The 16084-nt window shown below is 40.2% G+C and overlaps 2 protein-coding genes across 2 annotated transcripts; both read right to left on the bottom strand.

Annotated features, from left to right (window-relative positions):
• Positions 1-1675: 1675 nt before the first annotated feature.
• LOC306976478 (mucolipin-3-like) lies at positions 1676-5438 on the bottom strand (the record flags this gene model as incomplete). Its single annotated transcript, XM_079574410.1, has 12 exons — positions 1676-2002; positions 2078-2284; positions 2371-2493; positions 2602-2703; positions 3534-3683; positions 3824-3936; positions 4006-4105; positions 4287-4383; positions 4458-4518; positions 4763-4916; positions 5008-5175; positions 5247-5438. The coding sequence occupies 12 exons, from the start codon at positions 5436-5438 to the stop codon at positions 1862-1864; spliced, it is 1608 nt and encodes a 535-aa protein (XP_079430536.1). The 3' UTR covers positions 1676-1861.
• Positions 5439-10831: 5393 nt separating this feature from the next.
• LOC306976480 (mucolipin-3-like) lies at positions 10832-15636 on the bottom strand (the record flags this gene model as incomplete). Its single annotated transcript, XM_079574412.1, has 13 exons — positions 10832-10927; positions 11399-11535; positions 11611-11817; positions 11888-12010; positions 12140-12241; positions 12330-12479; positions 13986-14098; positions 14168-14267; positions 14469-14565; positions 14646-14706; positions 14964-15117; positions 15207-15374; positions 15445-15636. The coding sequence occupies 13 exons, from the start codon at positions 15634-15636 to the stop codon at positions 10888-10890; spliced, it is 1644 nt and encodes a 547-aa protein (XP_079430538.1). The 3' UTR covers positions 10832-10887.
• Positions 15637-16084: the final 448 nt, after the last annotated feature.

Genomic DNA, 16084 nt, shown 5'->3' on the forward strand with positions numbered 1-16084 from the left:
AAATATACAATAATGTGATTATAATACAGAATTGAGCTCCAATTGATGATGAAAGGTCATTTGACTTCAGCAATGACTTCTTTTGATTCATGGAGTCCCCAAACTACAACACTTGAGTAAGTAAGTGGGGCGACGGTGGCGCAGATGGTAGAGCAGGTCGTCTCATGATCGGAAGGTCAGGGGTTCGATTCCCACCTCCTGAAAGTGTACACTGTCGTTGTGTCCTTGGGCAAGAGACTTCACCCACATTGCCCCCAGTGTCTGCGTACATTGGTGTATGAATGGGTGAGTGGATCCTTGCTGTAAAGCGCTTTGAGTGCCTAATGTAGGTGGAAAAGCGCTATATAAGTTGAGACCATTTACCATTTACCATTTATTTTGTCAGTGTACAACAAAATTGTGTTCAGGTGTTAGTCTTGAGCCGCTGCGACTGAGCTGCGCTGCCACTGTTTCTGGAGGTCCATCCGGAGAAAACCGTGGCTGGCTGCATTCAGTCTCCTCTGATCCTCTGAAATGGTGTAGCGCCACCTGGGTTTGTCAGTCTTTCACCATCTTCTGGGAGGAGCTTAGCTGTTGATCTATTTTATTCTCCAGGGAACGTCCATTAGCCAGAACAATAGTTGGAATAAAAGTATGTGTGGCTAGTCTTGCCCGGATACCTCCTCATTTGTCCCCTTCCTGTAGCGCCTCTTGTGCTGCAGGTGTGGGGGGTTTTGGAGCTTCTCCAGTGTTTCAGCAGAAGAAATGTGTAGGTATTAAATGTCTTCAGCTCATAAGCTAGCTGACTTTTAGAAAGCTGCTTTCCTCGGGACCGTTATGCACTCTTTTGCTTCTGACACCAATATCTTGGGTTGATGCCTGAAACTAGGAGAAAAAATCTTTAGATAACTAAAACATAGCATTTCATTTGAAAAATAAAGTCTAAATCATTTTAATGATTACAATAAGTAAATCACAAAAACTGCAATTATTTAGAAAATATACTGTCCTCTACAAACAGCAAAATCTGTGTCTTTAAGGATTTGTTCTAGAGATCCATAAAGTGACACAAGACATTGCATGGTAAGTAGCGCCTTGTTGTAGAAAGGGAATGACATTGTCTTGTATAAAAATGTTTACAGTAATGGTGACTTACAACTTTCAAAACATCTTCTCTTCCCTTTTTTCTTTTCTAGAAAAGAAGGATTACCAAATAGCAGCTTGTAGAGTGCTTATATACACCCATGTTCCCTGTTACTTTCCTCCACCCTATAGAGCTGGGTTGTAACAAAAACAAGATGTGAAATGGATAAATAAAGTTGTAATTTAAGAAAGAGTGTAAAAGGTAAATTTAACAAAAGTTAACACTAACGATGAAGAGACACAGAACACAGAATGGCATACTGGCCAGTGGCCACAAAGGCTTGCAGCGCTAAATCAATTAAAACTTTATTTATAAAGCGCTTTTCATACACAAGTGCATCACAAAGTGCTTTACATTTAAAAGACATCAAAAACAATCTTGCCTGTCCAACCCTCCCCATATTTACAGGTATCACAATGGTGTCATACACACACCTCCTACAGCCCCTGCCTTTCCCTCTAACATACACACTCAGACACACACAAGTACATAAGGCTGGGTACAGATGAACAAGGTGAGGTAACACCATAAGAAGAGCCGTCTTTCCTGGGAGCAGCAGACCAGCCGCAGCCACAGGGTTCCATAGGAGGAGAACACAGAGGTCAGCCACACCCGCAAACAAACACAAAAGGAGTCTGGAGTCTGGAGGCCTGGGGCAGTAACATCGCCGAGAGCCTAACTGCCACTGCTTGTCAGGTATATTTTTGTTTGTTTGTGCTAAATAGATGGGATAATAGATTACCAGAGCCTTGGATGTACACAGCAGTCCAAAAAGCAGTTTGTGCTCTCTTCAAGCCTGTATGCACCGGAATTTGGTAGGTCATTGCACTCTGACAAAAACTTCTGAAGGTCCGAGGTTGAAACGCCATTCTGCTGTTGCTAAAAATGAGGATTGCATACAATATGAGGACTACATTTCTGCAACACAAATATGTAAAAGAAGCCCATGTCTACCTTGACAGTGTTGTATGTGTCTGTGATGATGGTGATGAACAGGCTGAGCACGATGTAGATGAACAGTGAGACAAAGCTGTAGAAGTAGATTCTGCTAAAAATCCACACCAGAATGCTCTTCTGCCCCATGTCTTTGAAGGTGGGGAACATATCATCTCCATTGACCAGCGAAAACAGACACTCTGAGACAGTGTTCAGTGTCCGGAACTGAAAATGAAAATGAAAGAAAACGGACATAAGGTTGATTTGTCAGAATAAAAACTCTGATGAACTGGAACCAAAATAAAATTCACCTTCTCATGATATGGACCAAGCACAATCCAACCACAGAAACAGTAGCTAATGTAGATAATGCCAGCGCAGCAGATGAAGCGGATCACATTTGGAAATGCTGCCCTCAGTGTCAAGATCAGAATCTGGACAAAAACATAAGCAAATATTTTTGTAAGTTTGCTTAAAATGTCTGAACATACAGTATCCGCACAATATGGTCCATTTACATTGTATAACATTGTACAGCGTACATTGTATTTTGTAAAGTATCCCAAGTAGCGGATGACACCAATCCAGACAAACATGGTTCCTGTTCCGAGGAAGATGCTGCAGACGTCATAGCTTGTAAGGACCTGCAACAATAAACACATCATAAAGGTTATGATGGTATGATGAACAATGACAAAGTTCAAACATGTCTACAGTGGCGAGAGAAAGTAAGTACACCGTTTAGTATTTCTCACATTTCTGTCTAAATTGGTCACTAAATGTGGTCTGCTGTTCATCAAAATAACAGGAATGATTAAAGAGTGTCTGCTTAAACTAATACCACCCAAACATTTACATTTGATCATATTTTTATTGGCAACAACATGTAAACATCCACAGGAGAGAGTGGAATAAGTAAGTACACTGTCTGAACACTGTTGTGTAAAGAGGAATGGTCCAAGATTCATCCTGATCGCTGTGAGTGTCTAATCTGCAACTACAGAAAAGCAGTTATTTCTGCAAAAGGAGGATCAGCCAGCTATTTAATACAAGGGTGCACTTATTCCATGCATGTTGTGAATGTCCCAGGTTTTTCTGCAAAATATCGTGATAAACTTGAACACATTTTTCTATTGATGATGGCACTGAGGCAAAGGTCCGCCATGACAAGAAGCTTCCGAATTGGTCTGTCAGTTAGGAAGGAGTTAGGAAAAGGAGCCTCAATGCTAACTATCATAGCCACTTTAGCATAGGGACCTCTGGTGCTAACTAACCAGTGATTAGGAGCTGTGTGCTCTAAGCCACTCCTGTGAATGTTTACATGTTATGTATAAAATGTAAATGTTGGACTGTTTAATCATTCCTGTGATTTTGATGAACATCAGACCACATTTAGTGACCAATTTAGGCAGAAATGTGAGAAATTCCAAACGGTGTACTTACTTTTTCTCGCCACTGTATATTGCCTTTTTACCTTTGTCTGTATCTCGATTTTAAGAATGGAGCCAATAATAGTTAATGTATCGCTGACAATGATGAGGATGTACCACCCATTTACAAACTCCAACTTGTCAGACCAGGAGACCTCTTTCAGAGTGTAACTCTTGCAGTATTGATTATATTCCTATGTGGAACAAAGAAATATGTCAACATAATATCCTATGTTTTAAATATCACAGTGATGAAAGGGTAGACATCATTACACTCTTATTAATAAGAATTAATGACAGGAAGTTGCAAGTGCAACAATTAAAAAAAGTTTACCCTTTGTAGTCGAATCCCAGTGAGGACCGAGCGGAGACAGAGGCTGAAGGAAGTGATGCATGTAATAATAATGAAGCAGTCAAACAGCACAGTCAGGATCATGCTTTTGGAAGCTGAGGGAACACAAAACATTACTTTCTGATGAAAAGAGTAAACAGGTGGATCATGATGCAGCAACTCACACGCTCCAGTGACTTTCCAGTCTCTGCATTCTTTGATCTCCACATCTGTGTCCAAATTGATCTTTATCCGTCCACTGTGCGCCTGGTTGTCAAAGGTTATCTGCAAAATGACGTACTACAACTGTGAAACAAGCAAGTCCCTTCATACTGGATATTAGTCAGGTGTGATATGTGTATGCAAGATGGGTGAAAATGAGTGTAACCTATTTGTATCGAAGTAGAAGTGAAACAATGAATTATGTAAGCAAGGCGGATTCCCGAGGTACAAGAATGTCACCAACCAAAACAGTGAAGTCATAGCAGTCGGGCAACTCCCTATGCCGCACGGTCTGTAAATTAATCGCCTTGAGAACAAATTTAATGTTGACTGAGAGCATCCTGAAACAAAAACAAAAAAATCAAATGCACCAGATTTCTCTTCAAATTTACAGCCTGGCTTTTTTTTTACTCACCTTTTAAAATACAATTCAAAATGAGGGAGGCCGTTGTGCATTGGATATATGTCATAGCAGTCTGTAGCAACAAAAAAATAGTGACAGTGAAGTCAGTCATATAGCCAAGATTACTGTAATCTTTACAAGCCTATTATATATTTCTTGATGAGTCACAGTGTTTGAGGAACACTGTGAGAACATTACAGTCATGTGATATCCTGTTTTAAGAGTGGTCTGGTAGGTCCACCCACTGGACATTTTTGACTATTGTGGTGCAAATCCCGGGATTTTAGAGCATTCTAGATGACATATGTGATGCTCACCATTTTCCACCTCTGCATCGATTTCAAAGGCCTCATTTCCTGGGTATACCGTGCTGTTCCTGTAATAGGCTTGACATAATTCCAAGGATGTGTATCGAGTGCCATTTTTCTCATATTCATGGTTTCCGACGGTTGTGTTATGCAACAGTCTATACTAAAAAAAAAAAAACAATATTCTTTATTTATTGACCAAACTGAGATTTACTGCTCAAAAAAAGATGCAATACACAAGTAAATGTAATCACCTGTTCAATAATGTAATCAATGTGGTCGTATGTATCTGCCTGTCTGTAAACTGCATAGGTATCCATATGGCCATCAGCAAAATCCTTGAGAAAAAGGTGCTTAAACGACTGCAAATTTTCTTCTTTGAATGTGACAACCATCTGGTGGCTGAGCGCAAATAAGACCAACTGGAACAGAAAAGGCAAGTCAAATCTAGAAAAATCTGTGACAGTTCTATTTTAACCAAAAGAAAACCCACCTGTGCTGTGATTATGACTATTTTGACAAGCTGCACGCAGAGTTTCCAGGGTTTGCGGCCTCGAGCGTAAAACTTGTCACAAGGGTTCATGAAGTAAAATTTGATCTTCCTTCTAAGAGACTGGTGCTTATGTTGTACCCCTGGATCACCGTTTACCACATAATCGTCATATGGGTCTGAAGATTCCTCCATGGCTCCAGGTTTTACAGAGAACTACCCTGTGTCAGAGGAAAAACAAACACTCAAAGTACTGGAAGGTTTTCATACTGGAGATTCTGAAAACAGGAACCTGCCAGTCCACATGCTTTATTTCTATACAGTGGGAACCAGATGTTTACATACAATTTATAAAAACACACATTTGCATTTTTTTCTCACTGTCTGACATGAAACCAGAATTAACTTCTACTTTTTTAGGTCAACCTGAAATTTAAAAATTATTTCTATTTGCTAAATGCCAGAATAATGAGAGATAGAATTTTCTACACAGTTTTAAACTACTTTTTACAAAACCAAAAGCTTACATACATTTAATTAATATTTGGTAGCATTGCCTGTATAATTTGGGTCAAACGTTTTGGTTTTGGTCCATTCCTCCAAACAGAACCAGTTCGGTTTGCCCGTGCATATGACTGAAAGTATTTTATCTGCACTCTTGCCTTTTACTGTAATTGATTAAATGTTATGTTGATGTCCAGAGGAGAAGGAGCGACAAAAACAGAGGTTAGGTAACTTTGTGTGAACGAGCAAGAAAAATAGTGCTCAAGACAGAGCGAAATAGTGCTCAAGACAGAGCGAGTCAAAACAAGACTTAAAAATGCATATAACTGAAAGTATTTTATCTGCACTCTTGCCTCTTACTGTAATTGATTAATTCTATGTTGATGTTTTTATTGATTGTATTTGTTTTCTTATATTCATGCAACTGTGAAGCACTTTGAATTGCCTTGTGTATGAATTGTGCTCTACAAATAAACTTGCCTTGCCTTGCCTTGTAACTGAGACACATTTGTAGGCCACCTTGCGTGCACATGCCTTTTCAGCTCTGCCCATACATTTTCAACTGGATTGAGATCAGGACTTAGTGATGATCATTTCAAAACATTTGCTTTGTTTTCCTTAAGCCACTTTGTAACCAGTATTGGCCACATGCTTTGAGAATTGTCCATTTGGAAGACCCATCTGCGCCCAAGCTTTAACTTCCTGGCTGATGTCTTGAGACGTTGCTCCAATATTTCCACATAGAGTTCTTTCTTCATGATTTCATCTATTTTGTGAAGTGCACCAGTCCCTCCCGCAGCAAAACAACCCCACAGCATGACGCTGCCACCCCCGTATTTCAGTTGGGATGGTGTTCTCAGGTTTGCAAGATTCCCCCTTTTTCCTTCAAACACGATGACAATGGTCATTATGGTGTCTTTCTTCAGGCAGGATTTACTTTGGGTGTGTTTTTATCTGTTAAGGACATGTACACAAGCAGCAACCTCCCTCTCTGTTGGTACAGCTGTGTTTTCGCTTTTTTTCTGTGAACTGCATTTGTGGTTTCTGTGCTCCACATTGTTTTACTGGATACTTTTGTGCATCTTTGCATTGCTTTATGAGGTTGTCACGGGTTTGGTTTCCAGAAGCTTCAAAAATGATGGCAAAGTCGACAATATTCATCTGCACAATATTCCTCTGCAAAGAGTCCATAATGGTCCTAAAGAAAGCAGCTTTTTGTTTGTGTCTTTACTTGTTCACAGGGCAAGATCCCAGAACCTCTATAAGTTGTCAACATAACAAACTCACATTCGGCAAAACTAGCAGGTTTTCAGATAAACACAAGTGAAAAGCAACAGATCGGATAACTTAGAATAACCTCTACATCTTTATGTTTGAAGAGAAGTAATTTAATTGCATTTACGCACCTGTATGTCGGTCTGACGTCTGCTAAATGCTAAACTTTTTTTTTTTTTTACCTTTGGCTTTCACAAACAACTATCATAACACGACTTTATGAAAGAAGAGTTCTCAGCTGGAGAAGCAGCTCTGGCTGATGACTCTTGTTTATTCAGTTTACCGCCGATCTCTGATTGGTTGCCTCAGGGGTCTAAGCTAAAGAAAACATCCTTATATCTTAGTTAGACTCGGCTTACAGCCGGTTGTGGACTTTAAAAACACTTGAACAAATAACTATGCAGCTGTGGCATTTCACTTACTCTCCAGAAAGTGTCGCCACTTGCATTGACAACTTCCCTGACAAAGCCTATGTCCACTCCACGCCTATCGTCATGGTAAATGGTAAATATATGGTCTCAACATATAGCCCGTTTCCACCTATATTTGGCACTCAAGCACTTTACAGACAAGGAACTATAGTCACCCATTCACCCTGTCAATCATGCACCAATGTAGCTTTAGGTAAAAGACACACAAAGTTAATTATATGAGAGGCTCTCTATGTTTTAATGTTATTGTAGAGGCCACTTAGTATTGTTTAAAGGGCACAGGTTTACATAATGTTTTTATTTATTTGGTTTTCATTGTAAATAGTCATCAACCGTCAAACACAATAAAGTCGACTGTGACAGTGTGCCCCATGTGCGGGGCAAGTTGTCACAAGTCGCGGGGTTGGTTGTCACTATTGTTATTAATGGAGGTTTTGTTGTTAAGTTGAAATTTTATAAACTAAAGGACATAAAGGAGACTAAAGGAGGTGAAAGGACAAAAAAAAAGCAGTCACAATGCAATAAAACGTGTGCATTCACTCATTTGAACTAAATGTTGATTTTTTTGGCAAAATGCTCTGAGATGTAAAATGTTCAAATTCACTAAAATGACCCAAACATAGAGTCTCTATAGCTGTTAAAATAAAGTGATCAGAAAAACGTATTTAACACAAAATAAATGACCCACCATTAATACCCCACGTGACAATTAACCCCTCCTTTTTTGTGACAAATAGGCTAACCGTAAGCTAGCTAACAAATGGCTTTAGCGTGTAAGATCTAAAATGGCTCAAATAAAAGCTAACATCTTAGTCTTTCAGATCAGTGTCTTTTGTTGTGGCACTAACAAAAGGAAAGCTTTCTTCAGTGCAAATGAGAAAATTATTATTGGAAGAGAAGCGGAATACCAATACACAAATGATAGGATATATCAGTACGAGTGTATAGCGCCCTCTAGTGTGGCTGTAAAAAGCAATATGACAAATAGCCCAGGTCTCCCCATTAGTCTAATTGAGAGTAAATTAAAGCCAAAATGCGATTATTTTTCAATTTTAAAAGGAAATGCAAAATCAAGAATTGTGTTTTTTACATTTTCTGCACTGTTGCAATATAGAAAAAAAGATTATGATTTGTTTTGTAATTTCCCTGTATCTGACAAATAGCCTACTACTTCATAATCGAGTATGCAAAAAAGGAAAATGCAATTTTAAGCTTTTATTGATAGGACGTTGAATCCTTTTCTGAGTCAGCTCAAATACCCGGAAGTGAAACTTGCTCGTTGAGGAAAACAGCACAAATAAAAGTTAAGTGCATCTAAGTTTTTAAGCTGTGAGATAAACTCCTGACAGGCTGTGGCTCAGGGACCAAACAAACTGGCGACGCATCACACAACGCTTAACGCACGCGTGGCAAAATTTGGTTCTATTTTGAGAAATGCGTCTTGTGCGTTGCCCCTGGCGCGCGTCAAGCACAGCTCGGTGTGGCCGCTCCAATTCACCTTCAGTGCAATATATGTCAAAACGCTTCAAAAAGGAAACACGTTTAAGGAGAACAGGTTCATCAACGCGCAGAAAACGTGGCCAATATGTCTGGGGTCTGAGGAGCCTTAAAAGTGGCGCTGCTGGTTCCAGACTGCCAGACACAGATTTACGCATGGGCTGGTGGGTGTTTGCGTAACAGAAGGATTCCAATGCTAAAAACATACAGTCTATGGCTAAAAAAGTTTTACAAATTGTAGATTCTCTTTGCTGGAGAGGGGGAGAGGGTGTCATTTTCGCTGTCCAGTCTGTGACATCATCCTCATATGGGCGCAACTTACTGTAAGTTCAGCAAACTGGCGAACAGTCAATATGCCGCTGGGTCATGAGGCAGATATGGCATCAGCAGGCTCAGTTAGGCTTAAATGAACAACAGGTAACCAACTCTCCACCAAGCCCCTGCTGGCTTTACATAGCAATGGTCGGCGCGGGCACTTGTACATTGGCCATCTTTAGGCATCTGTTTGTGCCAGTCTGGTAATGTCCTCGCACCGCAGAGTCTGAGCCTGCATGGATGGTAACAAGTGAATTTCTCCATTGTGAGATCAATAAAGGATTATCTTATCTTATCTTATCTAATCAAATCTTATCTTACACGAGCCGCGCTATGTCCACAGAACGCACTGTGCACATTTGGCAGGAGCGCACACATACAGATCTCCCGGAATAGCCGTGCGTAAACGGCAGGTCACATGGCCAGAGCGCACGAAGTGTTTGTGAACGTGAGCAGAGCGAAAGCCAGATGCTGATCGCGGGCAGTGCTTTAAGTGGGCCGGTACGCACTGGTACGCAGTAAAAGGATTCAACCTAATCAATAAAGGTTAATTGTTTTATTTTATTTGCTGACAGTGTATCGAGTGAATGTCTCATATAGACAAATGAAAAAAACAAATAATATGTTTTATATTGCAACAGTACACAATAGGCTATGTAAAAACTCAATCTTTGATTTTGCATAGGCCTGTTGCTTTTCGAAATACAATGAAAGCAAAAGCAGGCGGACCCATTTGGAGGAGGATGAGACATAATTAAACCTAAAAGCCTATTGGCTACGTGTAGTTAAAGCAAAGCCACATTTCCTAGAAACCAAGGACAAATAACTCACTGTGAGCTTCTCTTTTGTGACTTAACATCAAAAATGGCTGAAAGTTTGCACTACAGTGAGCTAAAATATATAACAAAACTCTTCCTCACACTCCGAGGGCGGTCTCTTTCTCTGCAGATGTGTCTACCTGGGGCAAGCTACAACAAATACTTATCTAATGGAGAGAAATAATTAACAACTGTGTATTACAGTCAAATATTCATGAGCTGTTGTTTGCCATAACTACAGGATATAAAAATGGCGTTCATATTATTAATAAAAGGTTTCTATACAGCAAAAATAAACAATGTGTAATGTGAAAAAAAAAAATTGGTTGTTTATTCTTAGGCAATATTTCTTTGTAATTTAATCCCAAATTTGCATTGTATATTATAATTTGACAAATCATGTTTTCTCTTTAGGAAACGTAAGAAAAAATCTGTCTGATGAAGGAGCAACACGTTTCGCCGCCTCCTGCTGCTGCTCAACCGAAACCAGACTGACTCCATGGAGCGCCATCTTGACCCCACATGGAATAGTTATGAGGGTTAAAATGTATTTCTTTACTTTACACATTTTTGAGAAATAAAACTCTTATTAACATTTAATTTATTTAAATACATACAGTGTTGTAAACATTTTAAGTGACATGTGCATTTTCTATAAAATAAACAATAATGTGAGTACTTCATACAGAATTGAGCTCCAGTCGATGATAAAAGGTAATTTGACTTCAGCAATGACTTCTTTGATTCCTGGGGTCCCCAAACGACACCACTTAATACACAAATTACATCCACAACAAAGATTTATTATGCTTCTGATACCAGTGTCTCGTGTGGATGCCTAAACCTAGAAGGAAAGAAAAGGAGCAAATGTTAACATCCTTGGATTACTAATACATAGCATTTAATTTGAAAAATAAAGTCTAAATCTTTTCAATGATAACAACAAAAAAATGCAATTATTTAGAAAATATATTGTCCTCTACAAACAACAAAATCTGTATCTATAAGGATTTGTTATGGCTCAAAGGTGCAGATCCATAAAGTGACACAAGACATTGCATGGTAAGTAGAGCCTGGTCATAGACGGGGAGTGACATTGTCTTGTATAAAAATGGTTAATGATGATTTAAACCTTTCCAAGCATCTTCTCAATGCTTGTGATTTAGTAGTTTAACAGTTCATATTTAAGTTTTTTTTAAGTTGGCTCTATTCGTCTTTGCAGACATTTTGATGGCTTATTGGGCACTAGATACGTAAGAACAGTCATGATTTTTGTTTGTTTGTGGTCCCTTAATAGAATAGGATAATAGATTACCAGAGCCTTGGATGTGCACAGCAGTCCAAAAAGCAGTTTGTGCTCTCTTCAAGCCTGTATGCCCCAGAATTTGGTAGGTCATTGCACTCTGACAAAAACTTCTGAAGGTCCGAGGTTGGAACTCCATTCTGCTGTTGCTAAAAATGAGGATTGCATACAAAATGAGGACTACATTTCTACAACACAAATACGCAAAAGAAGCCAATTTCTACCTTGACAGTGTCGTATGTGTCTGTGATGATGGTGATGAACAGGCTGAGCACCATGTAGATGAACAGTGAGACAAAGGTGTAGAGGTAGACTCTGCTAAAAGTCCACACCAGCCTGCTCTTCTGACCCATGTCCTTGAAGGTGGGGAACATATCATCTCCATTGACCAGCGAAAACAGACACTCTGAGACAGTGTTCAGTGTCCGGAACTGAAAATGAAAGAAAGGTTAATGTGTCAGAATAAAAACTCTGATGAACTGGAACCAAAATAAGATTCACCTTCTCATGATATGGACCAAGCACAATCCAACCACAGAAACAGTAGCTAATGTAGATAATGCCAGCGCAGCAGATGAAGCGGATCACATTTGGAAATGCTGCCCTCAGGGTCAAGATCAGAATCTGGACAAAAAAACATAAGCAAATAGCAAAGTTTGCTTAAAATGTCTGAACATACAGTATCCGCACAAAATGGTCCATTTTCATTGTCGATACTGGTGATATAACATCGTGATATAACATTGTCCGTACGTTGTATTTTCTAAAGTATCCCAAGTAGCGGATGACACCAATCCAGACAAACATGGTTCCTGTTCCGAGGAAGATGCTGCAGACGTCATAGCTTGTAAGGACCTACAACAATAAACACATCATGAAGATTATGATGGTATGATGAATAATGACAAAGTTCAAACATTGCATGTCTATATTGCCTTTTTACCTTTGTCTGTATCTCGATTTTAAGAATGGAGCCAATAATAGATAATGCATCGCTGACAATAATGAGGATGTACCACCCATTTACAAACTCCAACTTGTCAGACCAGGAGACCTCTTTCAGAGTGTAACTCTTGCAGTATTGATTATATTCCTATGTGGAACAATAACAAACGTACATATTACAAAAGAGGCATGTTACAATACATTATTCTTTATTAATTTAGGAAAAAGTTCTAGGGCTTAAAATGCACCACTGTTTCAACTGCATAGTAAAAAAAAAATTGCCATTGCAGGTCTACTCCAGGGTGCTGGAGAGGAGGATCCGGCCGATAGTCGAACTTTGGATCCAGGAGGAACAATGCGGTTTTCGTCCCTGTCGTGGCACACTGGACCAGCTCTACACCAATTCATCGGGTACTCGATGGTTCGTGGGAGTTCGCCCAACCAGTCCACATGTGTTTTGAGGACCTGGAGAAAGCGCTCGACCGCGTCCCTCGTGGTGCCCTGTGGGGGGTGCTCCGGGAGTATGGGGTCCAGGGCCCTCTGCTAAGGGCTGTCCGTTCCCTGTATGACCGCAGCAGGAGCTTGGTTCGCATTGCCGGCAGTAAGTCAGACCTGTTCCCAGAGCGTGTTGGTCTCCGCCAGGGCTGCCCTTTGTCACCGGTTCTGAACATTACCTTTAGTGACAGAATTTCTAGGCGCAGCCAGGGGCCGGAGGGTGTCCGGTTTGGGAGCCTCAGGATCTCATCTCTACTGTTCGCAGACGATGTTGTTCTTTTGGCTTCATCAAATCAGGACCTTCAGCACGTTTTGCAGCCGAGTGGGAAGGGGCCGGGATGAGGATCAGCACCTCTAAATCTGAGGCTGTGAATATCCACCGGAAAAAAGGTGGTTTCCCCTCTTCAGGTGGAGAGTCCTTGCCTCAAGTGGAGGAGTTCAAGTATCTCAGGTCTTGTTCATGAGTGAGGGACAGTGATGTGGTCGCTGTATCGGACTGTTGGGTGGTGAGGGAGCTGAATCGGGGGACAAAGCTCTCAATTTACCAATCGATTTACGTTCCCACCCTCACCTATGGCCATGAGATTTGGGTAATGACCGAAAGAACAAGATACAAGCGGCTGAAATGAGCTTCCTTCGCAGGGTGGCTGGGCGCACCCTTCAAGATAGGTTGAGGAGCTTCAGTTACCCGGGAGGAGCTCGGGGTAGAGTCGCTGCTCCTTCACATCGAAAGGAGGCTATGGTGGCTCGGGCATCTGTTTTGGATGCCTCCAATGGGAGGTGTTCCAGGCATGTCCTATTGGGACAAGGCCTCGTGGAAGACCCAGGACACGCTGGTGGGACTACGTCTCTGAGCTGGCCTAGTGTCGCCTCTTGGTCGCCCCCCCAGAACAGCTGGAGGAGGTGTGTGTGGATCGGGAAGTTTGGGCATCTCTGCTGAGACTGCTGCCTTCTGCAACCCGGCCCGGAGAAAGCGGAAGAAAATGGATGGATTGATGTGCTTTGTGAGAAACAACACCTTTTAAACACTGATGAAATGACTTTTTTTTTTTTTTAAAAGCATATTCGTGTAATGATACCACATTGCTAGACAGATATTATTACACCTCTATTAATAAGAATTACTGATAGGAAGTTGCAACAATTAAAAAAGGTTTACCCTTTGTAGTCGAATCCCATTGAGGACTGAGCGGAGACAGAGGCTGAAGGAAGTGATGCATGTAATAATAATGAAGCAGTCAAACAGCACAGTCAGGGTCATGTTTCTCGCAGCTGAGGGAACACAAAACATTACTTTCTGATGAAAAGAGTAAACAGGTGGATCATGATGCAGCAACTCACACGCTCCAGTGACTTTCCAGTCTCTGCATTCTTTGATCTCCACATCTGTGTCCAAATCGATCTTTATCCGTCCACTGTGCGCCTGATTGTCAAAGGTTATCTGCAAAATGATGTACTACAACTGTGAAACAAGCAAGTCACTTCATACTGGATATTAGTCAGGTGTGATATATGTAGGCTATGTAAAATGGGTGAAAATTAGTGTAACCTATTTGTTTTGAAGTAGAAGTGAAACTAAACCAAATGAAGGTAGTTATTATGTAAGCAAGACGGATTCCCAAGTCACAAGAATGTTACCAACCAAAACAGTGAAGTCATAGCAGTCGGGCAACTCCCTATGCCGCACGGTCTGTAAATTAATCGCCTTGAGAACAAATTTAATGTTGACAGAGAGCATCCTGAAACAAAAACAAAAAAATCAAATGCAACAGTTTTCTCTTTAAGTAAAATGTACAGCCTGGCTTTTTTTTAAACTCACCTTTTAAAATACAATTCAAAATGAGGGAGGCCATTGTGCATTGGATATATGTCATAGCAGTCTGTAGCAACAAAAAATATTTGAAATGATATTGAATAGTCAAGACTTAAGATGAAATTAATGTAATCTTAACCATCCTATTCTATCCTACATACAGTATTTCTTGATGAGTCACAGTTTTGGAGGAACAGCTGTGTAAGAACATTACAGTCATGTGATATCCTGTTTTTAAGAGCGGTCTGGAAGGTCCACCCCCTGCACATTTTTGACTATTGTGGTGAAAATCCTGGCATTTTAGATGACATATGTGACACTCACCATTTTTCACCTCTGCATCAATTTCAAAGGTCTCATTTCCTGGGTATATCGTGCCGTTCCTGTAATAGGCTTGACATAATTCCAAGGATGTGTATCGAGTGCCATTTTTCTCATATTCATGGTTTCCGACGGTTGTGTTATGTAACAGTCTATACTGAAAAAACATTTATTATTTTTTATTTATTGACCAAACTGAGATTTACTGCTCAAAAGAAAATGCAATACACAAGTAAATGTAATCACCTGTTCGATAATGTAATCAATGTGGTCGTATGTATCTGCCTGTCTGTAAACTGCATAGGTATCCATATGGCCATCAGCAAAATCCTTGAGAAAAAGGTGCTTAAATGACTGCAAATTTTCTTCTTTAAATGTGACAACCATCTGGTTGCTGAGCCCAAATGAGACCAACTGGAACAGAAAAGTCAAGTCAAATCTAGACCAATCTGTGACAGTTCTATTTAACCAAAACAAAACCCACCTGGATTGTGATTATGACTATTTTGACAATCTGCAAGCAGAGTTTCCAGGGTTTGCGGCCTCGAGCATGAAACTTCTCACAAGGGTTCATGAAATAATATTTAATCTTCCTTCTAAGAGACTGGTGCTTATGTTGTACCCCTGGATCACCGTTTACCACATAATCGTCATATGGGTCTGAAGATTCCTCCATGGCTCCAGAACTACCCTGCATCAGAGAAAAAACAAACGCTCAAAAAGCTGTAAGGTTTACATATTAGAGATTCTGAAAAGAAGGAACCTGCCAGTCCACATACTTGCTATATTTATTTACAGTATGTAATCATGAGTCAGTAACTTTGCTTGCAACTGATATTGATTTGTTTTCCAATTTTACATGAAAGAAATTGTACGACAAAATTCCATAAACACAATGAACTACGTGAAAAACCAAATGAATGACAATAACGGTATTACAACATGTTGCCCAGTGTTTGTGCATAGTCCATGAGTGGATTGGAAAAAGTGTGCACTGTATTTTTAGACCAAAGGAAAAGAGAAACATGTCAAGACAAGCCATTGGGTCACAAGATTTGGAAAATTGTGTTTCGACAGGCAGGATTTACTTAGGGTGTGCTGTTTGTCTAGCACCTAATTCAAGA

Source organism: Gobius niger (assembly GCF_951799975.1).
Source record: "Gobius niger genome assembly, chromosome: 17".
NCBI classification, from domain to species: Eukaryota; Metazoa; Chordata; class Actinopteri; order Gobiiformes; family Gobiidae; genus Gobius; species Gobius niger.